This window comes from Mauremys mutica, chromosome 2, assembly GCF_020497125.1.
Source record: "Mauremys mutica isolate MM-2020 ecotype Southern chromosome 2, ASM2049712v1, whole genome shotgun sequence".
Classification (NCBI taxonomy): domain Eukaryota; kingdom Metazoa; phylum Chordata; order Testudines; family Geoemydidae; genus Mauremys; species Mauremys mutica.
In genome coordinates, this window is record NC_059073.1 from 146,368,609 (window position 1) to 146,394,412 (window position 25,804).

Consider the following 25,804-nt stretch of genomic DNA (forward strand, 5'->3'; position numbering starts at 1 on the left):
TGCTCCAGTCATGACTACTGTCCCACCATGTTTCTGTTATCCCTCTCACGTCTGGTTTAATCTTCCTGCACCGGTAGCTCTACTTCCTCCATTTTGTTACCCAGCCTCCTTGCATTGGTGTACAGTTATCTTAGTTGTTTCTGCTCAGCTTCGTCCAAATTCCTCACCAGATCATCGCCAATTTCACCTACCAGATTTAGTGCCATTGGTATCAGCACTGTCTTTCCTCTTGATGGCCACGCTCTTGCCCTCTGTTGCTCCTTTCTCCACTGCTGTATCCTCTCTTACTTGATTTTCCTCCCGCTCAATATTAGAATCAGGTGTTGAGATTACATGAGCATCTCCCAACCATCTCCCCCAAATTCCTAGTTTAAAAGCTCTTTTAATCAGTTATGTCAACCTCCATCCCAGAAGTCTGTTTTCCTCCCTACTCAGGTGGAGTCCATCCCAGGAGAACAGTCGTCTGTCAGTGAATGCTTCCCAGCTGTCAACCATCCCAAAGCCCTCCAGATGCCTGAGCATCTGTTGATCATCATCTTGTCTCACCTTCACTCTCCTCTTCTGGGGACAGGTACAATCCCACTGAAGATCACCTAAGCCTCCATTTCCTTAAGTGTCTGTGTCATTTGTTCCCACATGAAGGACAGTCAGTGGATTCTTCCCTGTTCACATTAGGATTCTCTTTGGCCTCAGGTCCACATTCCGTATCTTAGCTCCCGTCAGACAGTGCACCTTTCTGTTCTCTGGATCATCTCTGGTGACAGGTCTCTCTGTTCTTCTTAGTGGGGAGTCTCCAATTGAATAGACCTTCCTCTTCCTGGTGTTGGTGAGATTCTCCAGCCTTCTGTTCTTTCAGGCTGCCTTTTGTCCTTTGTTCTCACTTGCAATCTTCTGTGAATCATCCTCTGTCCTCCTGGGGCTCAGCAATCCAGCTATCTCCATTGATTTTTCCCCTCTTCTTGTAAGACTAGGTGCTCTTCTCTTCTTCCTGGCCCTCTTGCTTTCTCTGCCATGCCCCTTCACTTTCCAACTCAGCAAACCTCTTCCTCAGCTCTATTTCTCCTTCACTCACCAGTTGTTTTCTCGGCTTGTTCTCATAGTCACATGCTTCCACTGGCCCTTTTACCCTCACAGTTCTCCAGTCCAGCTTGCATCTCTAAGTCTTGAGTTTTCCTTTCAGCCTCCTTCCTCTTGCCTTCCCTTCTTCATCCATTCAAATCTCCTTTGAAATTCAACCATAGTTTCTACCTGCATCTCCAAACCTTGGATCGTCTCTTCCATCACATCTATCTGCAGCACTTCACACAAACAAAGCTCTTTTCAGGTACCTGCTCCAGGATAATGTACATCCCGCAGCTTCCCCATCCAGTCATCTTCATTGTCTCTTCCATTTCTTGGGTCACTACTACTGCTGCGTCTGTAGCTGTGATAGGCTCTGCTCCTACTCCTGCTCTGTAAGGATGGCAGGGTTTGGCCCTCTGGAAGGTTTGCCTATTCACTCTGAATAGGACCAAGCATGAAAGCAAGGCGCAACGAACTGTAGCGGGGAGATCAGTTAAAGCGTCTGGTTGGCAAACAGAGCAACCAGCACGTGTGTGAATGTTGCTGACTATTTTCGGAAGGGCCTAGAAAATGGGGATCAGGGCAGGACCTCTGCCCAGAAAGGGTGGAACTGACATCTCCTGGCACAGGAAAAGGGAACCTGGACCAAACCTTAGTAAGACTATCCTGCTCTGAGCGGGCCTTGTTCCTCACCGCCGGCACGGGATGAGGAAGAGCTGTTGATCAACAGCTACCATGACAAACCACCAGTGCAGAGTCTGGCACCAGAGACCCCAACACACCAGTTCCCTGGATAATGCATTTGCATAATTGTCATTTTCTTATGGACCAAATCTGGAGGGCCTCACTCCAACTGGGTCACTGGGCTAATTCCCCAAGTCCATGCTCAGCCCTTGCTCAGGCAAAGCCCCCAGTGAAGCCAGCCACAGATGCTGGAACAGCTCCTCAGCCGGTGTAAATTGTCCTTGGCCCTTGATCGCACGACAGCATCTGAGGATCTGTCCCCCGGAGCACAGACAGAGAAAAAGGCTGCAGGATTCGGTGCTAGCAGTTTAATCTGTTTCTGCTTGAAACAGTCTGTGGTTTCTCTGGTTTGTTACATCCTCCAAACAAAGTAGCAGTTAACCATGAATGTGAGACAAACCATACAGCACTGTGCTCCTGGGCCATTCTGCACTGCCTGCCGGCACCAGTCGCACAGCCCATCCATAAAGCATTGATTTTATACAGCCTCAGGGCTCAAAATGGAGTTGGCGCTGTTCAGAGTTGCCAGGGGGAGAGCCCGTAAAGATGAAGTCCTGTTTGTAGGCCTGGCAGCAAAAGTATCTTCTCCTTTCCCCATCGCTCTGCCTCAGCCCTGATCTAAAGGGACCTCCCTCCAGGATTCAGTCAGCTCGGTCCTTCTCCATTCCAGGGAGCCGGTCTGTGTGGGGCCAGGTGGGTAGGAGGGTTTTTTGGGTATGGCTACAGGACTAAAAGCCTCCCAGCCAGGCCCAGAGACAGCCCTAGAGACGAAAGGCCCCACGCCCCAGACCCTGGCATCCTGCCCCCCCATTCAAAGCATTCTAGTCTCACGTGTTGAGCCAGCCTACCTGTGTGACGTCTTGCGCGCAGCGCGGGGTCTGCAGCCTTGCCGAAGGAAGGTGGCGGTGCATGGCAGACTCTGTATTGCCTGGTGAAGTTGGCGTCTCTTCTTGGTTGTGTATTAAACCATCGTTTAAGGTCAAATCTCCCTTACCACTGGGATCTTTTCCGTCTCTCATTGCTCCTCCATTAGCTGCCTGTTTCAGGGAGGCAGGGCAACCCAGGGGTGCCTCAGCAAAGCTCACGTTCTTCCTTACCTTTGGGTGCCCAATAGGTTCCCCTTGGGGCTCCAGTCCTGCTCCATTCCCCAGGGGGGCACTTCTCTCTTCTCTTCCAGCTCCGCCCCCTGAGGCGCCTTCTGGACACAGAACAGCCTCTGCCAGACCTTCTCCGGGTGGGTGTCTCTTTTCCTTCGCTGTTTCTCTACCATTTCCATCTCCCCTAGCTTCATGGTCTTTGTCCTCAACAACATTTAATGGGCCACCCCTAGGGCTGTCTGCAGTGTCTTCCACTTTCTCCTCTGTGTGTGCCTTAGCTGGCACTAGGTTCTCCTTGCGGGAGGTATCCACCACTGGGTTTTGATCCTCTAAATTTAAATGACCGAATGTTATATTTTCTATGCTGCCTTCCTGGGCTTCCTCTCTTGCTGGTACCAGTATCTCCTGACTAGATGTGTCCATCACTGAATTTTGGTCTCCCTTTAAATGCTCCTCTACAACCTTGTTTACAATATCTCCTTCTGACTCCTCATGCGCTGGCCCCATGATCAATGTGGGGGAGGTGTCCACCCCTGAATGCTGATCTTCATTTAAATGATCCCTTATATTGTTGTCTATAGTTTCTTCCTCATTCTTCCCTGTTTCCTCGTTGGCTGGAACCACTGTCTCCTTAGCAGAGCTAGCAACCACTGTATTGTTCTCTCCAGTCTCAGTTGCAGCAATCTCTCCCATACAACATGGCTCTTCTAGGGTTGCTGATCCCACCTTTGTGTTTTCATCTGCGTTCTCCATGTCTCCTGCTTCATTCTTTACTGAGGAGGTTTCTGCCTGCTGCCAATTCTCACCACTCTGCTCTAATTTCTTGGGGAGTCTTTCATTCTCAGTTTCACAGTGTGTCTGCTCCGCTAGCTCCCCAGAAGTCTCTGGGCTTCCACCTTCTTCTGCTTCTGCTCCATTTGAGCAATTTTCAGTCTGTAATCTAACCCCTCTCACTTCCTTATCTATACACACTCCAGCACCTTTGGGCTGGAGCTGTCTCAAGGTTTCTTTGATGCTCAGAACTTTAATACTAGTCTGACAAAGGTCAAGAGCTGCTAATAGTCGTGTACCCTCGTTCACGTCCAGGTTTGCAAGAGGGCTGCTCACAGATGCACAATCCAGGTAATGTTTCTTGGCTAGACTTCGTATTTCCTCTGTCCCTTCACCCTGACTCCTCCATTTCCTGGAACTGCGAGGAGGATTCTCATCCATGGTCTGCCCTTCTCCCATCCCAGCTGAGCCTTCAGACAAGTCCCACTTAGTTGCTCCTGTGCGTTCCTGCAGAGCCAGTAAATTACTGGTAGAATCGCTATTTGATAGGTTTTCCATATTTCTGACTGAGGGCAAAGTGGGGCATGTCTGGGTTCTGTCCTCCAGGCCTACAGCTGCCTGTTGACTTTCTGCTTCTGTGGAGGGAACTCTGTCTGTTATGTTTGAGTCAGGGAGTTCAAAACCTGCCTGAGTTTCTCCCAATACAGGCTTGGCCTGATCATCAGCAGTTTCTGCTTCTTCTGTTTTCACCTCTTGCCCTTCCGTTGGCTCTTTAGATGGTGCTAAATGATTTAGCCCAGTACAAAGTTCTCTTGCTTGGGCTGGGCTCTCTAGAGGGCTGGGCCCCTTTTCATGGTTCCCTTTAAAGTCCTTCTCTGCTTCTGGTTTGAGTGCTGCTGCGCGGAAGGGATCTGGCGCTGTCTCCTCCAGCCCCACACATGGCTGAGGCTCAGGACATGAAGGCAACTGCTCCTCGCCCTGATCTTTCCCACTTGCTGTATGCGCCACCGGCTCTCCATTGATCCCACCTTGTTCCCTGGCGTTTTCTTGTGACTTCAACCCACCAAAGAACGACCTGCGTCTCATCAGCTTCAGGACGTCGACGGGCCTCCGGGAGGGGAGCCTCATGGAGCCGCGCAGCTCCCGGGAAGCCGCAAACATGGGTGCGGACTTTCGCCTCATTTGTTTCAGGAAGTCGGATGTTTTTTTTACCCTCATCTGGGGACCATCGGGGACGGAGTCCCCCTGGACACTGGGGTTGACCCCAGGTCCTTGGAACTCAGGCTGGCCAGCAGGGAGAGGGCTCCCGGTCTGATTCTTTGGCGAGCCCATTTGCTCTTCCCGTTTGCTCTCCTCTGCTGGCAGAGCAGGCTGGCTGGCTGGCTGAGCCATCATGTCCATCTCCCTGCCAGCTCCTGCTGTGGGGAGGGATTGCACTTCCCTCCCATCCAGGTTCTGACTGGGCTGGGGCGGCGTTTCCTGCTTGTAGAAGGAGTCTTTGTGGTCATGGTGTGGCTGTTGAATCAAGAGGAGGAGAAAGGTTAGGAGATAGCTGCAGCCTCTTGTCGAACTCCCAAATCTAAACCGCAACCTTATGAAACCCACCCTGTCTAACCCGGAGGAGCCCTTGGGGCAGATCCTCAGCTGGTGCCAATGAAATCAATGGAGCTGTTCCAGCTGACACCACCAAGGACCTGGCTCAGAGCATCACCTGATCCAGAATGGCCGGGCAGGGAGGCAGGAAACACCCGAGCACCGTCCATGCAGCACAGCCTATGGAACGTCCCCCCCTGCTGAGACAGGTGACAGCCAAGCACAGGGAGAGCTGAGGCCCAACCCCCTGCCTGCTATTGCCCTCCTCCCGCGCACCCAGTCCCACCCACTCTCCCCCCCCCGCGCACCCAGTCCCACCCACTCTCCCCCCCGTGCACAGTCCCACCCACTCTCCCCCCACAGCACACCCGGTCCTGCCCACTCCCCCCCCCCCCTCATACCTGGTCCCACCCACTCTCCCCCCCCTCCAGCATGCCTGGCCCCATCCACCCACCATCACGCCCCCAGCATGCCTGGTGCCACCCCCGCTATTGCCCCCCCAGCATGCCTGGCCCCGCCCAGCATGCCCAGCCCCACCCACCATCCCTCCCTCCCCCCAGCATGCCCGGCCTGACCCACCCACCATCGCCCTCCCCCCAGCATGCCTGGCCCCACCCACCCACTCACCATCACCCCCCCCCAGCATGCCCGCCCCCACCCCTGCTATTGCCCCCCCTCCAGCATGCCTGGCTCCACCCCACGTCCATGTCACACCAGGCCCAGCAGGGGTTGTTTGAGGGGCAGGCGGCCTCGTGCCACAGGCCACATGATCACTGATGTTCCCCTTCCTGCACGGCCCCCCTGGGGGAGAGCCAGCCTGGCCTCTAGGAAACGACAATGAGCTTCAGTTGCTGCTTACTGATGAGACATGTCCTTCTTCCTCCTCCTCTTCCACCTCTTCCATCACCTCTGCCCTGGCCTCTGCAATCAGCTCCCGCAGGGGCCGCTTCTCCGACACCTCTGCCACGAAGGGGTGCTGAGGGGAAGCAAGGGATCGTAAGGTGCAGATCTCCACAGAGACAGTCTGTGTGTGCCAGGCTGGAGGGGCCAGAGCCCAGCCGTCCTACATGCACCTCTCGATGGGAGCTCCGCACATGGAGGTGGGAACCTGAGTTTTGCTGCTGAGGGAAGTGAGGGGTTCTCTGGGACACAAGAGCGCACAAGGTAACACAGGAAACTCCCCTCTCCTCCCACCCCAATCCCTGTCCCTGCCCCTTCCCCTGTCCTGTGAGGACGTGGCCACGGGGGGATGTCTCACCTGCAGGAGCTGGCTGGCTGACCACCGGACCTCAGGATTCCTCTCCAGCGATTTTCTCAGAAAGTCTTTAAACTCCTCTGACCTGCAGGACACAGCGATGGATTGAAGAGGCGAAAACTCCTCCGTGCTGCTCGGCCCCTGAACTCTGCTTCTAGCTCTGTGCTCCCCCGGGCAGCCCGGCCCAGGACCCCCCTTTAAGCCTAGGCAGGTGGTGGGAAGAAGGCCCAGTTTATGGCTAAGAAGTGGCCCGGAAGCTGGAACTCCTAGAGTCTAGTCCCAGCTCTGCCACTGATTCACTGCATGACCTTGGCCACATCCCTTGCACTTGTTTTGGCTCTGTGCCCCAGCAATGCTGTACCAAGCCCCAGGCTGTGGTTTGCCATACCTCTGCTCCCTGGAGCTATGGGTTCAAAGCTCCAGATGGGGGGTTCAGCCCTTCATCCTTCCCAGGTGGACAGCTGGATCCCCTGCTATTTAAGGGCCTTGTGAATGGAGCCCTGACCGCTGTGAATGGACAGCAAAAGCCTCCAGGCATTTTTAGTAAGAGTCAAGGTTCACGCCAGTATTGGTGGCCAACCTTTTCCTTCCTCCCACTTGCATGCTGGTGCCCACCCAGAGGTGCTGCATGTCTATGCAGTTGGGGAATCGCTGGAGGTGGGCACCCTTGTAAATCACTGTCGAGGTGGGTTCCCAGCACTACATGTGTCAGGGTTCCCTGGTCAATGGACTCACCATCGCTTGGGAGAGCGCAAGGTGGGTGGCTGGGACTTGGAGATTTTCAGCAGCACCCTCATGGGGTTCAGCTCGTGGTAGGGGGGCTCCATCTCAGCCATCTCGATCAGGGTGATCCCCAGGGACCAGATGTCAGCCTTGTAGTTATAGGGGTTCTCCTTTGAGGTCTCACACTGCACCACTTCTGGAGCCATCCTGCGCCCAGGGAGAGAGATGAGCTCACAATGACCTCTGCCCCGGTGCACCCATGTGGGTTTCCCCATCAGCATCTCCCTGAGCATTTGCTGTCACCAGCCCCATTAGAGCAGCAAACAACGAGAATGTCAGACTGTCTTGGAAGTGGCACAAAAATCAGGATGTGTTCTGCATGGAGTCCCTTCCAGCCCTGCCCAGCTGGGGGACAGTATCTGTGCCATGAGTGGGTGCCAGGGGTCTCCTAAAGTGAGGAGAGTGGGGACAGGGGCATCTGCCAAGGTGAGGTGGTTCCTTGTGGGATGCCCCATTTCCATGCTCAGGGCCACAAGCTATGCTCGTTCTGCGCTCTCCCCAAGGCTGCAGATGCCATCCCAATCTCTTCAGGCAGCTGGAATTCACCACATCCTGCACCTGCCAGAGCTGGTCAATAGGCCATGAATTTATTATGGGGAAAAAATTGTTGTTTCTGTTTGGTCAAAATTGCCTGTGAAACTTTTCACATTTTTCAAGGAAAAGCCAGACTCAGAAACAGACAAAAATTGTTTTCTGAAAACCATTTTCAGTTTTTAAAAAAAGCGTTTTTCAAAATTAACAAGCAAGTTTTTACCAAAAGCCAACAATTTTTACCAAAATATTTTCAGCTGCCAATTTTTTATCCAGAACCCTTTTTTCTGCTACATTTTCCTTTTAAACAAAAAGCCACGTTTTGCTGAAATTATGTACAGTACAGAGCATTTCTGATCTGCCACCATGTCCACAGGCTCCAAAGGCCAGTAGAAAACAACTTTGTTCCCACATTACCCACAATGCCCTGCTGTTCCCGGGCAGTGCTTGCACATACCAATATGGTGTCCCAAGGAAGGATGTCCGTCGCTGCAGGGTTTGGGAGTTTTTGGCAGAGACTCCAAAATCAGCTACATCATAAAGAGAAGAGAAGACAATCAATGACTATGCGTGGGTGGTTTTAGTGTCTCCATGGCCGAACTCTCTGTGGGCGTAACTCCATAACACAGGGGCATGGCACAACTCTGCTGACTTCAGTCACTTCACTGCTGCTGGTGGAGTTATGGCAGCCGAGCATGCGGCCCAGCAAGAGTCAGGGCTGCCCAGAGGGGGGGGGGGGCAAGTGGGGCAATTTGCCCCAGGCCCCCACAAGAGTTTTTTGGGGCCCCTGGAGCGGGGTCCTTCACTCGCTCTGGGGGCCCCGGAAAAGTCTCGCGGGGCCTGGGCCCCCGGAGCTTCTTCCACTCCTGGTCTTCACCACTGAATTACTGCCAAAGCGGGACCCGCCGCCAAAGTGCAGCCGGGTCTTCGGCGGTAATTCGGCAGCGGGGGGCCCTTCCGTTCCGGGACCCGCTCCCGAAGTGCCCCGAAGACCCGCGGCGGGGGCCCCCTGCCGCCGAATTACCGCCAAAGACCCGGCTGCACTTCAGTGGTGGGTCCCGTTTTGGTGGTAATTCGGCGGCGGGGGGTTCCCGCCACAGGTCTTTGGGGCACTTCGGCGGCGGGTCCCGGAACGGAAGGGCCCCCCACCGCTGAATTACCACCGAACGGGGGCCCCCCGCTGCCGAAGACCCCAGGCCCCCGGAATCCTCTGGGCGGCCCTGGCAAGAGTGTGACCCCATGTTCGCACAGCCCCCTGCTACAGCCGCTCTGGGAATACGGTGCATCTGGCTGGCTGTGTCCTATATCACCTGCCGATAATTCAATGGAATGCGTCAGACAGTAGAACCCGAAGGCTCTTAACTTCTTCTAGTTACACTAAGGCCCTGTCTACCCTAGAGAGGAACCTCTACCAGAAAAGCTACGCTGGCAACAAGAGTCCTTTTGCTGGCATAGTTTATACCAGTTCCCCAAAGGAAATAGGCTATGCCAGCTGGCAAAAGGACAGTTTTGCCAGCATAACTGTGTCTACATTGGGGCTTTTGCTGGCACAGCTATGTTGGTTGGGAGGGGATTTTTTCACACTTCTAACCATGAGTGGCAGGTTTTTAGAAATTTTGGTGGTGGCCAGAACCCGCCTCCCCCCCAAACTCCACCCCCCAACTCCGCCCCCCACCTGCCTAAGGCTCTGGGAGGGAGTTTGGGGGTGGGGAGGAGGTCTGGGGTGCAGGGCCTGGTCTGGGGATTAGGGTGCAGGAGGGGTGCAGGGTGCAGGCTCTGGGATGGAGTTTGGATGGGGGAGGGGTCTGGGGTGCAGTCTCTGGGATGGAGTTTGAGTGCAGGCTCCGGGCTGGGGCAGGGGCTGGGGGTGCAGGAGGGGGTGAGGGGTGCAGGATCTCAGATGGAGCTTGGGTGCAGGAGGGTGTGTGAGGGAAGGGGGAGGGGGTGAATGCTCTGGGAGGGAGTTTGGGGATAGGAGGGGGTACAGGGGTGAGGGCTGTGGGGCTGAGGGGTTTTGGGTGTGGGAGGGGGCTCAGGGCTAGGGAAGAGGATTGGGGTGTGGGGTGGGGGCTGTTGGGTGGGGCTGAGGATGAGGGGTTCATGATGCAGGAGGGGGCTCAGGGCTGGGGCAGAGGATTAGGGTGCGGGGGGGATGAGAGCTATGAAGATCTCCTCCCTCCTGAATATTTGGGCTGTGCTATTAAACCAGCCTTGCAAATCTCCTTACAGAGGACACAGAATCCACTCCCCTCTTTCCCCCTCCCCATGGGCTGCTGCTCATAATGACCAGGTTAATAGCTGAAACACCAACGGCTAATGGGGGAGGAGGAAGGGGGAATCATTGTACTGGGGCCCTGAGCTCAGGGGGCTCCCAAAACATACGCAATGTCTGTGTAAATGAAGTGAAATGGGCGAGGCTGGGGCTCCAGCAAACGTAATGGGCCAGGACACCTGCCAAAAAGTTCCAGAGTGGAAGAGTGCAGGCTGCATCACACACCCCAACGGGTTTACACCGAACACAAGTTAAGACTGACCAACCTCATGCACTTACTGTGAGGAGAACAGGGACTGAACCTATTGCCTGTATATTTCACAAGCACTGGGGAAAGATGGCACAGGCAGCTCCCTGCACTCCAGCCAGAGCAGGATACTGGGGTGTTGTACTGCTACTGAACACATGACAGACCCCACGCTCAGCCCACCCACGTCTCTTCCCCACAGTCTCACCCAGCTTGACATCTCCTTCCAAGGTCAGCAAGACATTCCCAGCCTTCAGATCCCTGTGGATGATCTTGCAGCTGTGGAGATATTGCAGGGCCAGCAGGATCTGCTTACAGGCCACTTGGATCTGCTCCTCCGTTAGACCCTTCTCCAGCTCTGCAATCAGAGACACCTCTGGGGAGTTAGTGTACTAGCTAAAGCCCCACAGTGCCATGGGCATGGGGCACGGCAGGAGACACAGAGACAGGTTCAGGTCTGGGGTTACAGTTGACCCAATTAGTACGGGCACTAAGGCAGTACCTCACCAGGGATGGGGACTTCATCTGGGATCAGGGTCCCATTCTCCGGGCACTGCACAGCCACAGAGCCAAAGCCAGGCCCTCCCCCAAAAAGCCTGCGCTCTCAATAGACAGCCAGACATGGGGGGAAACTGAGGCACAACGCAACTTGCCCAAGATATTAAGGAGCCTGCAGCAAGACAGGAATTTCAGCCATAGAGCCCACGTCCCTGTCCCAGCCTTAACCACAAGCCGTTCTCGTCTCTGTGGCTTAGTTTAGCCATCTGTCAAATGGGGAGGGTGCTCCAGGGCTGTTGTGAGATGTTGTAAGGAGCAGGAAGCTTGGGGCTGAAAAGGGCTCTAATTAGTGCAAAGCACACTTGCATTTTCGCCCTGCCTGGGGTTTGGTGACACAAATCCTAGCAGTCGATGGCTGGGGGATGTGGCTGGGGATGAATATGACACTGGAGGGGGGAAAGGGAATTTAGGGGCTTGTCTATACAAACATTGAGTTGGCGGCAAGCTGGGGTGTAAATCTGCGCTCTGCTGGCCTGCTGTGTACTAAAGGTCTGTGTGGACCCTGCTGCCATGCACTAGAACTTCCCTACAGCACCTCGAGAGGGCCTGGAGCACTGGGCCTGGGACAAGATCTGAGGCCGGAACCAGAGGCTATGAACCAAAGTCAGGCCATGGATTAAACCAGATGCTCTCAAGTTCACTGTCCAGGACATGAACTTGGCACAGTTTTTGCTAGCGTCCTAGAGATTTACGTCAATATAGCCCAGCTAGTGCAGATACAGGCCAATCTGATACAAGCTTAGATGGTTTGACAAAACAATGGATAGGGCTGTTTTGTCCAAGATACCAGGAACAATGGGAAGTAACAAGCAGATGTCATGAAATATCTTAGGCGGTGTGTAAATTGTGTATTCCAGTTGTTTGTCTCAGCCTATAAATATCGGGTACTTTGCCTTAATTCTTTGTCCAGCCAAGGGGGCAGCGGAAAGTCCCACCGCTGACTGAGCTGAGTCCATTATAACAAGTAGACATGTGTTAGTGTAACTGTAGACACTGATCCAGGGAGCCAGTCCTGTGCTTCGTTGACAATAAACCTGTCCGAGCACCTTCGCCACCGAACCATGCTTGTGCTCTTTCTTTAGGAGTAACATCGAGGCCTGCTGAACTAACACGCTGCACTATCTGCTAATGACATCGGAGCTCCAAGGACAGAAGCACTGGGCAGCCTAAATACCGTTACCAAGGCAATGACATTCCAGCATCTAGCACTTAACCACACTGGGAAGTACTACTGAGGTCTGCTGAGCCAGCTGTCTGCGCAGAGCTGGATGGCACATGGAAAGAACACACACATGCAAGCCAACTGACAACACTTGCACATACTATGTGGTTGTGTAGACAGGCCCCAGGACAGATGCCAGGAGAATATTTACTTACCTAGGGTGACCAGGCATCCTGTTTTTAAAGGGACAGTCCTGTATTTAAGCCCTCATGCAGGTGTCTCAACTTTTTCTTAAAAACAGGCAAATTGTCCTGTATATTCTATCTCCCCCCATCAGTACTGGTGGCTCCTGCTTCTGGCCAGATTCCTGCTCGCCAGCCGCCCATCCACCAGCAGGGGTCCAGTGGCCGATGATGAGGGTGGGTGTGTAAGGCAGGTGGCAGGGTGAAGATGCTGGTCTGTGGGCACAGCCCCTGCTGCGTGCTGGCTCTCGGCCAGCAGAGCCCCACCCCACATCCCATTTCGGGCTGGCGATGGCTGATGAGTGCGGGAAGGTGCCACGCAGCACCCAGTTACGTGTCACCTCTGCTGCCCACCCATCCACCCTTTACATGCTTCCCCTCTCACTGTCCTTTCCCTCCTTTGCCCCTTCGCCCCCCCATGCCACGCCGCTCCTCCATATCCCCCCCGGCGGGGCGCATCCTGCTCCCAGTGCTGTGCAGAGAACCAGCCCCTACTCAGAGCGCTCAGCTCGCCAGCAGCCTGGCCAGCAGGCTCCTCCCTTCCCCCACTGCCTCCGGCTGGGCCGGCGCCCTGGGAAAGCCCACGACCCTCTGGCCTGGGGTGCTGGCCAGGAAGAGCAGAGCCCTGTACGTACCAAAGCCCCGCACAGCGCTGGCACGGGGAAGCCTCCTCGCCTCCCCACCTCCTCCCCAGTGGCTGGAAGCAACTCCCGTCCCTTCCCTCCCGCACAGTGCCGAAAGGCTGCTGCTGGCCCCGTTCTGGTGTGAACTCTGGCATAAATCGGGGTGGGGGGACGTGTGATCCTGCATGCCCCCCTCAGGTACCAGGACAGGCAAGTCTGCCCCAGGGGCCCAGCCAGGCATGGAGGGTGGAGAGCGCCAGGCAGGGAGGGTTGGGTCGGTCAGTCACCCCCCTTGTGTGAGAGAGGAGTACAGGCGTGTGTCTCCCCACGTGTGTGTGGAGAGGGGATGGGGGGCTGTCATCCCTCCCCTTGTGAACCCTAAAGCCTTAAAGATAAGAAGGTAAATAAAAAGAATCCAGCTACATAGTATTTTTTAACAGGGGCTCAGTCAACTCGACGTTAATTTGAACGTTTGTCCTGCATAGTTCTGATCGACTGCCGTTGAACTCACTTGAAGACGAGTAATTTTACCAGGTGTCCCGTATTCAGCATAGGAAAATATGGTCACCCTATACTTACCCAGGATTGCTGCATCCACTGCTCCTCCTGGGCAAAACTCAATCAGGATCTGAGGAGAGAGCAGAGTGTCAGAGCAGAGAGCCAGCTTCCTGCCACAGCTTCCAGTCTCAGCGTGCCGGGGTGGGGCGGGGCAGCATCAGCAGAGGGCGCTGGCTTGTGTACTCCACCCAGGGGGAGTCCCTGTTCTTCCCACCCAGAGAGCTTCACCTACCTGCTAGTCTCTCTTTCATCGTCATCACAGCCTCAACCATTCCCCTTTGCTGCTCGGCTCTGATTGCACTGCAGTGCCAGTGACACTAGTGCAAAGGCCAAGCTTTCCTAGACTCCCCTCCTACAGCTTTGCTTTTAGTCACGTCAAAAGACTGATCCCCCCCACCCACCCACCCACTCACCCATTCCTGCACCCACCCTTCTTAGAAGCTGGCTGGTAGAAATATCCATTGCTGCTTCTGGATTGCTACTAGAGCTGATGGAAAAAACACCATTTTCCCCATAAGAAACGTTGAATGAAAAGTCTCTCTCTGAAACATTTCGGTTGGACGATGTTGGGTTCCTGCGGGAAGTTTCCAGCCCAATCAGAATGATTGCAAATGCAGGGGCTAGGAGATTGGGTCGAGCTGGCGTGCGTGTGGGAGGAGTTCTGTGGGTGACCCTGAGAGGAAGCAGAGTGATGGAGCTTCTTGGGCACAGAGACTGTGGGATGGGGAGGCTGGGGAATTCCTGAGCGTGGAGCTCCATGCTGCTGTTCATTCCTACTGTATTCAGGGAACCAGGCTCCGTGAGTATGTTTTGTAAATAACCAAGTTCACACCAAAAATATCCCTGATTCATGGCATTGATTTCTCATGCTAATGGGAAGAACCCTGCGTGGCTCGGAATTGTGGCACCCAGCTCAGGCCCAAGGGGCAGCAGCCTAATTATTTACTAAACTGACCAATTTTTAAAAAAAAAATCTATTCTGTATTAAAGCTCCTGTTAAATCGCATGCCCTGGGGTTACCTTTGTGGGGTCTCTCTGCTCCCCTGTGGATGTTTAAAGGGTCTTTTGAGCAGAGGACCACACATGCTCTGCCCCACCCCTCCTCCCCTCCTCTGTCCACACCTACCCTGCTACCTCTTTAGTGGCAGTTTCAGCTTTGCTGCTGCATCGCTGGGAACGCTCCCTGCCGAGGCCTGGGAAAGGGGGTGCCCAGAGCAGCACACGAGAGAAAAGTTATGGAGGTAGGAAGTGTGCTTGGCCAGCAACAAGAGCGAGGCAGACACCACTTGTTGCTGGGAGTAGCTGTTCCTTTGTTACCTGCGAAGAAGCTGTGGGAACGCTCTCCTGCTCAAACGCTCAGGCAGCTGACTGGCCCCATTCACCTGCCTGTGTGGGCGGAGTCAGTTAGCTCTTTCCAGGGCTTTGACTTCTCCCTCTAGCTTTCATCCTAAGGCTCACCAGGGAATGTGGCCTGGGGCACACCTGGCTCTGAGATCACCCACACTGGGAGGTTAGGCCAGCCCGCCTGCCCCACAGCTCACCCACAGCCTGCTGTCCCAGTACAGTGCATCCAGCAGCTTGACAATGTTTGGGTGATCGCAGCAGGCAAGGATGTCTATCTCCACCACGTAATCTTCCAGCTCCTCCTCACTCTGAGTGTCAATCACCTTCGCAGCAGCCAGAACCCCTGTCACCTTGTTCTGTGCCTGTTGAGACAGATTTAACACATACAAAGCAACGCAGTTATGAATCAACCAAAAGCCCTGCCCAGCCACCTTGGCAACAGCCAGAAGCTGAAGGTCAGCAGTGGAAAGTCTCCCCAGCATCCTCAGTTCACATTACTTAGCACTTTTCATATGAGGATCTCAAAGCACTTCCCAAATGTTATACTCGCAGTGACACTGAAATGCAGCCACTTCTGGAGTGGAGGCTGGCAGCCAAGTAGTGCACAGCACAGCTGTAGGGAGAGGGGAAATCTAGCAAACAGGCAACAGGGCAAACCCAAACTCTCACACAGAGCAATCTGATTGCTAAGGCAACTCTCTCAAAAGCGCACGCACGGCATGCAAAGTATCTATCAAGCTGTAAAAACTAAAGGGTCCATTTCTTCCCCACTGAGCTGTGAACCCTCGATTCCCAGCTCCTGTAAGTGAATTTGGCTCCCTCCTCCAGGGAGCTGAATGACAGTGTTAGCAGCCACACAACTTGTCACTGGAGGAGGAGGCGGCAATTGTTGAAGGCTCAAAGAGGAACCACAGAAGGCTCCATATATACGGTGTCTCCAGATCAAATCTGCTCAGTTTACAAGTAAGAAGCCATTTTCCCTAACAGCTGCCCCTGCAAATGCTGTCCGGGATCTGAGAGTCAAGCTGGGCTCTTCCTTCTTGCACATCCTCACCAATAAGAAAGCTCCTGCAGGTCACATCCTACGCTCAGCCCCATTGGTGCCATCCCCTCATGCCACTGCAGCTTAGCGAACAATTCTCTTGCTGCGGCTCAGTGCTGGGATAGATAGCTTCCCAGCAGGGGCTGTTACAGCATGAGGACATGCTCACATCTAGAGTAACATTTAGGGACATTCAGGAAGTGCTTAATCACACATCTCAAGAAGCTGGTGACCAGCTCTCCCATCCTGAAATGTGAAGAGGCCGCCATGCAACGTAAGGCCAGTGAGACAGGTTTGGGGCATCAATCCTATCAAAGGGACTGCTCGTTGTTTTTGCATACAGGTGACTATCATCAATGGACCAAAGACACTTCCACACTGAAAAGACATGTCTTGTAATACCGTTCCCATGTGTGTTCAAGGATGGAAAACCTTCTGAGTAGACAGTGACTCTACGCCACCAGAGAGCATTTTTTAAAAGCCACTGCTAGCGGCCCCAGAACGCCTTCGGCACATGCTACTGAAACTGCAACTATAGCTTAGCTGTACGCTACAAGGAACGGGCTGAGATGGACGCAGCTGGCTGTTTATCCAGAACAGCCCTGCAACAGGAAACTACAGCTACTGAACCAGAATGTGAGACAGAGAGACACAGTTATCTGCCAGTTTCAAGGCAGGAGCTGGAAAGAATCTGAGAACAAACTATACAGATTTACCAGGGCTCATGTCCGCCATTCTGTCAGGATGGCCAGACGCCAGGCGAGAAGCTGCACCTGCCTCTCAAGAATATTCAAACTACTGAGATGATATGAGTGTACAAGACAGCATCGTATATAAAGGGAGTCGAATCATAACACGGAGAACATAAAAGAACAGGAGTACTTGTGGCACCTTAGAGACTAACAAATTTATTTGGACATAAGATTTCTTGGGCTAAAACCCACTTCATCGGATGCATGCAGTGAAAAATACAGTAGGAAGATGTATAGATAGATATATACACAGAGAACATGAAAAAATGGGTGTTGCCATACCAACTATAACAAGACTAATCAATTAAGGTGGGCTATTATCAGCAGGAGGAAAAAAAACTTTTGTAGTGATAATCAGGATGGCCCATTTCCAACAGCTGACAAGAAGGTGTCTGAAAAATACATCAGAGTCATTCTATAATCGAAGCCTGTCTTGGGAAAGCCAGAGGTGCTGTATCCTGGCCAAATATGACCAAGGATATCGGAGACCTGGTGAGCAGTTGTGACAGGTAGAGAAATGCAGGTCAAGCAACAAAAATACACAGTGAAAATGCACAACTTCCCCATAGAGCTTGGAGCAAAGTAGGGATGGATCTTTTCATGGCAAATCACACAGACGACCTCATTGTTGTACACTGCTGTTCAGACTCCTGGGAATGAGATGAACTGTCAGAAACTATGACAGGGACCATCATAGACACAACAATGAAGCACTTCAGTGAGCATGTGACCCCAAACTGTGCCGTTTCAGACAATGGACCCAGTTTACTTGCAGTGAGTTTGTGCAATTTTCCCAGCAATGGGAATTCAGTCCTGTGAGGAAGTGGGACTGTTCTTAATGTTTCCTCTGAATACTGTGTGGGTGCTTCAGTTTCTGGCCGACACTCTGTCTCCTGGCAACTAATAGCCCGGCCCTTCCCCCCTGCAAGGAGATGCTAAAGGTGTGGGAGAACAAAGAGGTCAGGTGACCTCCTGGCCCGGGAAAGGAACTCAGCAGAGGAGAAGGGGCTGGAGGGGGTTTCAGTTGGGAGCTGGCTGGGGACGGGAAGTGATGGCAGACGTGGGTGTCTGGCTCACTGGGCCCGAGAATGGACCCGGTTGAGGGGTCCCGTTCTCTGTACCTACAAGCTCTGTTTTAGACGTGTTCCTGTCATCTAATAAACCTCTGTTTTACTGGCTGGCTAAGAGTCACGTCTGACTGCAAAGTGGGGGTGCAGGACCCTCTGGCTTCCCCAGGACCCTGCCTGGGCGGACTCGCTGTGGGAAGCGCATGGAGGGGCAGAGGATACTGAATGCTCCAAGGTCAGACCCAGGAAGGTGAAGCCGTGTGAGCTGCTTGCCCTGAAGACAGTCTGCTCCATGGGAGAGGAGGATCCCCAAAGTCCTGACTGGCTTTGTGGGGAGCAGTTCCAGAGCATGGCCTGGGGACTCCATGACAAGTCCCATCACAGCATCACCCATGCCGGCATTGCTCTAATTCTCCTCCACTCCCAGGCTTGTGGCACCGACTGGAGGAGACTTAGACCGGGGGCTGTATGCTCAGTGGAGGAGGCAGAGTGGAGCGGTTCCCCTGTGCACCCCACCCCCATACACATGGCAAAGCTGAACTGACAGTGAAACTTGCTAAAACTCTTTTAAAGAAAGCGGCACCAAACAAAGGAAGCGTACGGCAAGCCATTCGTTGGCGGAAGAACATGCCAACAGAAGGAATCAGCAGCAGCCTGGCACAAGGCTTGATGTCAAGAGGCACGTGTACCTTGGTGCCCATAGCCCCAGCATTACTATAGCTGGCAGAGTTAGAAGGAGTAACAGACAAATGAGAGAGACATGCAAAGGCCAAAACTGACTATGACTAACAAGCTAAAGACCTCCCAGTACTACAAGTGGCAGATCCTGTCAGGATCAGATCATTTCCTCAGGACAAACATGCACTTGGAAGCAAGCTCCATGTGTTAAACTGATGACTCCTCGTTCATATAATTCAGCACTGGCTGAGGATATATTGCACTGAAACCACAAATCTGTACACCCACAATGAACACAAGAGATAAACAGATGTGAAGGATGATGCAACAAACTCTCCGCTGAGATCTGATCAGCAGGACAGGGAAGGAACACAAGCCAATGACCTGACTGTTGAGATCAAAACAGACCCTCAAAAGACTATGCCCAACAACAGCCACGTGCAAGGCTTCTCCTGTCATCACAAGAAGGATTTGCACTTGCTCCAACATCAAACTGCCTGCAAGTTATACACAAGACTTGGCGCAACATGAAGGCATGAAAGATCAGCCCTCCTAGACCCAGATGGAAAATACCCAAGTTGCCAAGCAAGTTGGTATATATATATATAAAAAAAGTTGGTAGGTAGTTGTGTTACATTACATATACGATGAGACAGATTGGTAGCTTTCTTGACTGCCACTGCACATTGAGCAGATGTTTTTAGAGAACTCTCCACAATGACTCCAAGATCTCTTTTTTGAGTGGTAACAGCTAATTTAGATCCTGTAGTAGGAAGAGAGCCTGAGACACAAGCCCTTGTATCAGAGGCCTGGTATGAGGCAGGACCTGCTCACAGAATCTGACAAGAACAGGGCTGATATTGCAGAAATACACATCCCTTAGGCCTTGTCTACACTACAAGACTATTTCGAATCTACTTAAGTCGAATTTGTGGATTCGACCTTATGAAGTCGAATTTGTGTATCCACAGTAAATACACTAATTCGAATTTCTGAGTCCACAGTAACGGGGCTGGCGTCGACTTTGGAAGCGGTGCACTGTGGGAAGCTATCCCACAGTTCCCGCAGTCCCCGCTGCCCATTGGAATGCTGGGTAGAGCCCCCAATGCCTCCTGGGGGAAAAATGTGTCAAGGGTGCTTTTGGGTAACTGTTGTCATTGAACCATCAATCACGCCCTCCCTCCCTGAAAGCTCCGGCGGGAAATCTGTTCGCGCCCTTCTCTGGTCGGTTACAGCTCGGACGCCACAGCACTGCGAGCATGGAGCCCGCTGCGATCATCGCTGCACTTATGGCCGTTGTCAACTCCTCGCACCTTATCGTCCACCTCTTCCACAGTCAGCTGCTGAGAAATCGGGCGAGGAGGCTCCGGCAGCGTGGTGAGGACAGGAATTCACAGAGTGGCGCAGACCTCTCACAAAGCAGGGTACGCCGCGCCGTGGAGATCATGGTGGCAATGGGTCAAGTTCATGGTGTGGAACGGCGATTCTGGGCCCGGGAAACAAGCACGGACTGGTGGGACCACATAGTGCTGCAGGTCTGGGATGAATCACAGTGGCTGCGAAACTTCAGGATGCGTAAGGGCACTTTCCTTGAACTCTGTGACTTGTTGTCCCCTGCCCTGAAGCGCCAGGACACCCGGATGCGAGCAGCCCTGAGTGTGCAGAAGCGAGTGGCCATAGCCCTCTGGAAACTTGCAACGCCAGACAGCTACCGGTCAGTAGCGAACCACTTTGGCGTGGGCAAATCTACCGTGGGGGTTGCTGTGATTGAAGTAGCCCACGCAATCGTTGAGCAACTTCTCTCAAAGGTAGTGACTCTCGGAAACGTCCAGGACATCATAGATGGCTTCGCCGTGATGGGATTCCCAAACTGCGGTGGGGCTATAGATGGGACTCACATCCCTATCCTGGCACCAGCCCACCAGGCCAGCGAGTACATTAACCGAAAGGGCTACTTTTCAATGGTGCTGCAAGCACTGGTAGACCATAGGGGACGTTTTACCAACATCTTCGTTGGGTGGGCGGGCAAGGTTCATGACGCGCGTGTGTTCAGGAACTCTGGTCTGTTTAAACGCCTCCAGGCAGGTACTTTCTTCCCGGACCACAAAATAACGGTTGGGGATGTGCAGATGCCTACAGTGATCCTCGGGGACCCAGCCTACCCACTAATGCCCTGGCTCATGAAGCCCTATACAGGCGCCTTGGACAGAGAGAAGGAACTCTTCAACTACCGGCTGAGCAAGTGCAGAATGGTGGTGGAGTGTGCTTTCGGACGTCTCAAGGGGAGATGGCGGAGCTTACTGACTCGCTCGGACATCAGCGAAAAGAATATCCCCGTAGTTATTGCTGCTTGCTGTGTGCTACACAATCTCTGTGAGAGCAAGGGCGAGACCTTTTTGTCCGGAAGGGAGGTTGAGGCAAATCGCCTGGCTGCAGTTTACGCTCAGCCAGACACCCGTGCCGAGAGAATATCCCAGCGGGAAGCGCTGTGTATCCGGGAGGCTTTGAAAGCAAGTTTCCTCGGAGAGCAGGGTAACCTATGACTCTCCACTTGCTTTCAAGAGAAACTGACCCTGGGCCTGTGTCTGTATGTGTCGATTTCGATCTGCGGTTACATACCCCGTTCTCCAAGTTTCCCCCACTTCCAAAGCACGTTTTAAAGCAAATTAATTGTTACACTCATTATTAATAAATCTTTGTTTTACTTTGCATTTCTGTTCAGGTGTTGAAACATGGACGCATACTGTGCTGGGCACGGTGTGCACTGATGTACAGACCGCTTGTTCCATAGAGGAATGACATCCTCCTGCTCCTACATAGGTCTCTGGGGTGGGGGACGGTTGCAAGTGGTTGTGCATGAAGGGGAGGGATTGCAGGAAGGGGTGGGTTTGCAGGAAGGGGCGAGTGGTGCCTTCTTTGGATAGGGGTTTGGATGACGGCAGTGGGCTGCGGGTTTGGGCGTAGGAAGGGGTAAGGGGTGTGGGGGAAGGGTGAGTATCTGTCCGTGGATGAGGGCTCTTGTTGGGGCTCAGGGCAGCGGAGAGGCTCGTTGCTACGGTGGAAGTGCATGGTAAGGGCAGCGTGCCTTAACATTAAGGGGTGGCAGGCGCTAGGACCCTGGACAAGCATACACATCACAGAATGACCCGGGGCAGCATACACCACACAGAGTGACCCTGGTGCCTACTGACTGCAGTGTGTGTGTGCCCTGCAGTTGATCATGCCCCCAAGTCTGTACCCTGGTAATGTAGGCTATACCGTGCAATTATAAATCCCCTCCCCCCCCATACACAAAAAAATCCTCTGACACGAAAGACGTGACCGAAACAGTGAATAACAGCAAACAGCTTTTAATAATCTAATACACAGTGGGGGGATGAAACTTGGATTTGGGACTGGGTGAGCCTGTAAGGGAAGCACTTCTACAAATTTATAGCGTGAGAGGTGTGTGGTACATTAGCGCTATGCAGTGGTGCAGTGACAGTTCTCATGGCCCCTACCGCCCCTCCGTCTTGTACTTTTGGGTGAGGGGGGGCAGGACTTCTTGGCGGGGGAGGGCGGTTGCAGATACACTGCAGGGGGGCTCTGTCCTCCTGCCTGCGGTCCTGCAGAACATCAACAAGGCGCCGGAGCGTGTCCGTTTGCTCCCTCATTAGCCCAAGCAGCGTTTGAGTCGCCTGCTGGTCTTCCTGCCGCCACCTATCCTCCCGTTCAATGTGTGTGCGATGCTGTTGACATAGGGTCTCCCTCCACTGTCTCTGCTCTGCCGCCTCGGCTCTGGAGCAGGCCATCAGTTCCGCGAACATCTCGTCCCTAGTCTTTTTCTTTCGCCGCCTAATCTGCGCCAGCCTCTGCGAGGGGGATGCCGGGGCAGTCCGGGAAAGAGCAGAAGCTGTGTGATGGGAAAAGTAACTGATTTCCTTGAACAGATACATGTTTGCGAACAGTGAACACAGTCTAGTCAGTTTCTCTGAACAAGACCATACAGGGCAACAAGTCTCACGAGATCTCAGGACAAGTTTGAGATTTCGGAATACGCTCTCATTGGCTGTGGCATTGCACAGGAGAGCGGACAAGTGGGGAGAGACAGCTGAATCCGTCTAGCAGACAGTCCTGGTAAGCCTTACAGTACATTCTGCTTATCAGTTAATGGATAGCTGTGCCCTCCCGCTAAAGGCAATCTGGAAATCATATACTCTGACCCTTTTCCAGCCACTCCTGCCAGTGCATGGGAAAGATCAATGTATGCTTTTCCTATGTGGCCTACAACACGTGGCTGTTAAGCGAGGGTCATTGTTATGCAAAGTAAAAGTCAACCATTCACAACAGTAACAATACACTAATTGCCCTAATTAGATGCAGCATTTCATGAACGAGATCACCCTGATGCGGGTCCCTCGGAGTCACAAAGAGCGGATGCTAAGGGAAGCCCTGCAGAGACCAGGACCATATGCGGCCATGCTTGTGGAGGCGATGATTCCCATCTACATAAGGATGTCCTGGCGCGGAAGAGTGTGCTTCCACGGAGCACCCAACAAGGCACCTCTCCCCAGGAACCTCCTGCGGAGGCTTTTCGAGGACCTAAATGAGACCTTTCTTGAATTGTCCCTGGAGGATTATTGTTCAATCCCTATATGTCTGGACCTACTTTTCATATAGTTTTTCATTGAAAATTTTATATATAGTATTTCTATTTTTTATACCTGTTTTATAAAAAATAAATGTTTACATGTTTATAGCACTTACCGCCTGATCCTTCCCCTGATTCAGAGTCCGGGTTAACGGCCGGGGAGGGTTGGTAGGGGATCTCTGTGAGGGTGATGAAGAGATCCTGGCTGTCAGGGAAAGCGGTATTGTGTTCGCTGTCACCTGCGCCGTCCTCCACAGACCCTTCCTCATCTTCCCCATCGGCGAACATCGAGGAGGAACTGTCCAGGTTCACTATGCCATCCACTGAGTCCACGGTCACTGGTGGGGCAGTGGTGGCAGACCCACCTAGAATGGCATGCAGTGCCTCGTAGAAGTGGCATGTCTGGGGAAGGGCTCCGGAGCGTCCGTTTGCCGCTCTGACTTTTTGGTAGCCTTGTCTCAGGTCCTTGATTTTCACGCGGCACTGCATTGCATCCCGGCTGTATCCTTTCTCTATCATTGCTTTGGAGACCTTCTCGAAGGTCTTTGCATTCCGCTTGTTGGAGCGCAGCTCCGACAGCACAGACTCCTCGCCCCACACAGCGATCAGATCCATGACTTCCCGGTCAGTCCATGCTGGGGACCTCTTTCTATTCTTGGATTGGCCGGACTTCTCTGCTGGAGAGCTCTGCATCGTTGCAGGTGCTGCGGAGCTCGCCCCGATGTCCAGCCAGGACGCCAGATTCAAAGTGCCCAGACAGGAAAAGGAATTCAAATTTTCCCGGGTCATTTCCTGTGTGGCTGGTCAGAGAATCCAAGCTCCGACTGCTGTCCAGAGCGTCAACAGAGAGGTGCACTGTGGGATAGCTCCCGGAGCTACTAAGTTCGATTTGCATCCACACCTAGCCTAATTCGAGCTAGCCATGTCGAATTTAGCGTTACTCCACCTGTCGGGGTGGAGTACCGAATTCGAACTAAAGAGCCCTCTAGTTCGAATTAAATGGCTTCCTGGTGTGGACGGTTGAGCGGTTAGTTCGAATTAACGCTGCTAAATTCGATTTAAAGTCCTAGTGTAGACCAGGCCTAAGAAGTGCTAGGCACAGCGCTCTCACGCAAACACATCCCAATATCAAGTGGTACCAGACCATCCTGATATCAAGGATGGTACACAGGGCCGGCCAGTACACAGGGATGGTACACCTTGTGCCACGCCCCCACCCAGCTAACCCCGCCCCCCCCACGGCAGCTAACCCAGCCTCCCACCCGGGGAGCCTGCCACCCCCACCGCCTGGGGAGCCCCCGCCCCCCCCCGCAGCAGCTACCCCCCTCTGCAGCCAGGGCCGGCTCCAGACCCCAGCGCGCCAAGCGTACGCTTGGGGCGGCATTTTGCCGGGAGGGCGGCAGGCGGCTCCGGCGGACCTTCCGCAGTCATGACTGCGGAGGGTCCGTTGGTCCCGCGGCTCTGGTGGACCTCCCGCAGGCACGCCCGTGGATGCTCCACCGGAGCCGCGGGACCAGCGGACCCTTCGCGGGCACGTCTGCAAGAGGTCCCGTGGAGCCACGGGACCGGTGACTGCCAGCGCGCACCCCGCGGCGTGGCGCCGTGCTTGGGGCGGCCAAATTGCTAGAGCTGCCCCTGTCTGCAGCTAACTCCACCCGGGGAGACACCCCCGCCCCCGTGGCAGCTAACCCCGCCCAGGGAGCCCACCTCCATGGCAGCTAACCCCACCTGGGAAGCCCCCCTGCAGCAGCTAAACCTACCTGGGGAGACTCCGCACCCCCCACGGAAGCTAACCCCACCTGGGGAGCCCCCCCATCTGTGGAAGCTAACCCCGCCTGGGAAGACCCCCCGCCGCAGCAGCTCACCTCAGCTCCACCTCCTCCGCTGAGCACGCGGCATCGATCTAATTTTCCTCCCCTCCCAGGCTTGCAGCGCCGATTGGAGGAGACTTAGAGAGGGGGCTATGTGCTCAGCGGAGGAGGCAGAGTGGAGTGGTTCCCCTGTGCGCCCCCCCCCATTACTGCGGGCGGCCTTCCCTGCACCCCTCCACCCCAGCTCACCTCCACTCCACCTCCTCGCCTGAGCGGGCTTTCAGGCGCCCCCAACCACTAGGCGCCCTAAGCGGCCGCCTAGTTTGCCTAAGTGGTTGCACCAGCCCTGATGGTACAAAAACATTCCCTGAGGATAACAGGAACACACTGACCCCTGCTAATGATAAGGTCAGGATGACAGTACGTAATAAAGATGTTTTAATCAAACCAACATGTACAAGGAGCTGGGTGATAACTCGCCATGTCGGGGGGGGGCAGTAACTAACTATGTCAGAGGGGTAGCACTAGCTTGTTTGTACTGAGGTATAAAGATGTATCTCAAAGAAAGTATCTCTGTCTAGCCTAGTGAGGAATGGAAAGTCCTGCCATTCACTGAGCTGGTCCATTGTTACGGGCATACATGTATTAGTGGTCTGGTAGAGTCTGTGGGATACTAGTACTGTGCTTTGTCAACAATAAACCTGGCTGCATGCCTTTGTCCCTTAACAGATCTTGTGGTCATTTGGGGGTTCACACGAGGTCTGCTGTGTGAGCTGTCTGTGCAGAGCTAGGGCAGCACACATGCAACTAAACATCTAAGCATACTGGTGACCCTGACTACTGATCTGGTAAGCGAGCTTTTTGCATTTTAGATTAGCAAGGGATTTGAACTGACAATGAGCAAGCAACACACAGGTTTAGCAGGTAGAACAGTCCCCCTTGAGCTATTCAGGGCCCGTAAGGCAGAGCTCACATTCTCTTA

The 25,804-nt window shown here is 53.6% G+C and overlaps 1 protein-coding gene across 1 annotated transcript in view; it reads right to left on the reverse strand.

The window, feature by feature from the left end:
- LOC123362588 (serine/threonine-protein kinase 10-like) overlaps window positions 1-25,804 on the reverse strand; it is a 53,905-nt gene that overhangs the window by 21,251 nt on the left and 6,850 nt on the right. The window contains exons 2-9 of the mRNA XM_045002979.1: window positions 15,040-15,204; window positions 13,520-13,568; window positions 10,564-10,713; window positions 8,294-8,366; window positions 7,258-7,452; window positions 6,526-6,607; window positions 6,127-6,243; window positions 2,655-5,189 (exon numbers count right to left, since the gene is read on the reverse strand). Of these exons, the coding sequence (XP_044858914.1) occupies window positions 2,655-5,189; window positions 6,127-6,243; window positions 6,526-6,607; window positions 7,258-7,452; window positions 8,294-8,366; window positions 10,564-10,713; window positions 13,520-13,568; window positions 15,040-15,204 (3,366 nt within the window). The remainder of the gene's footprint in view (window positions 1-2,654; window positions 5,190-6,126; window positions 6,244-6,525; window positions 6,608-7,257; window positions 7,453-8,293; window positions 8,367-10,563; window positions 10,714-13,519; window positions 13,569-15,039; window positions 15,205-25,804) is intronic.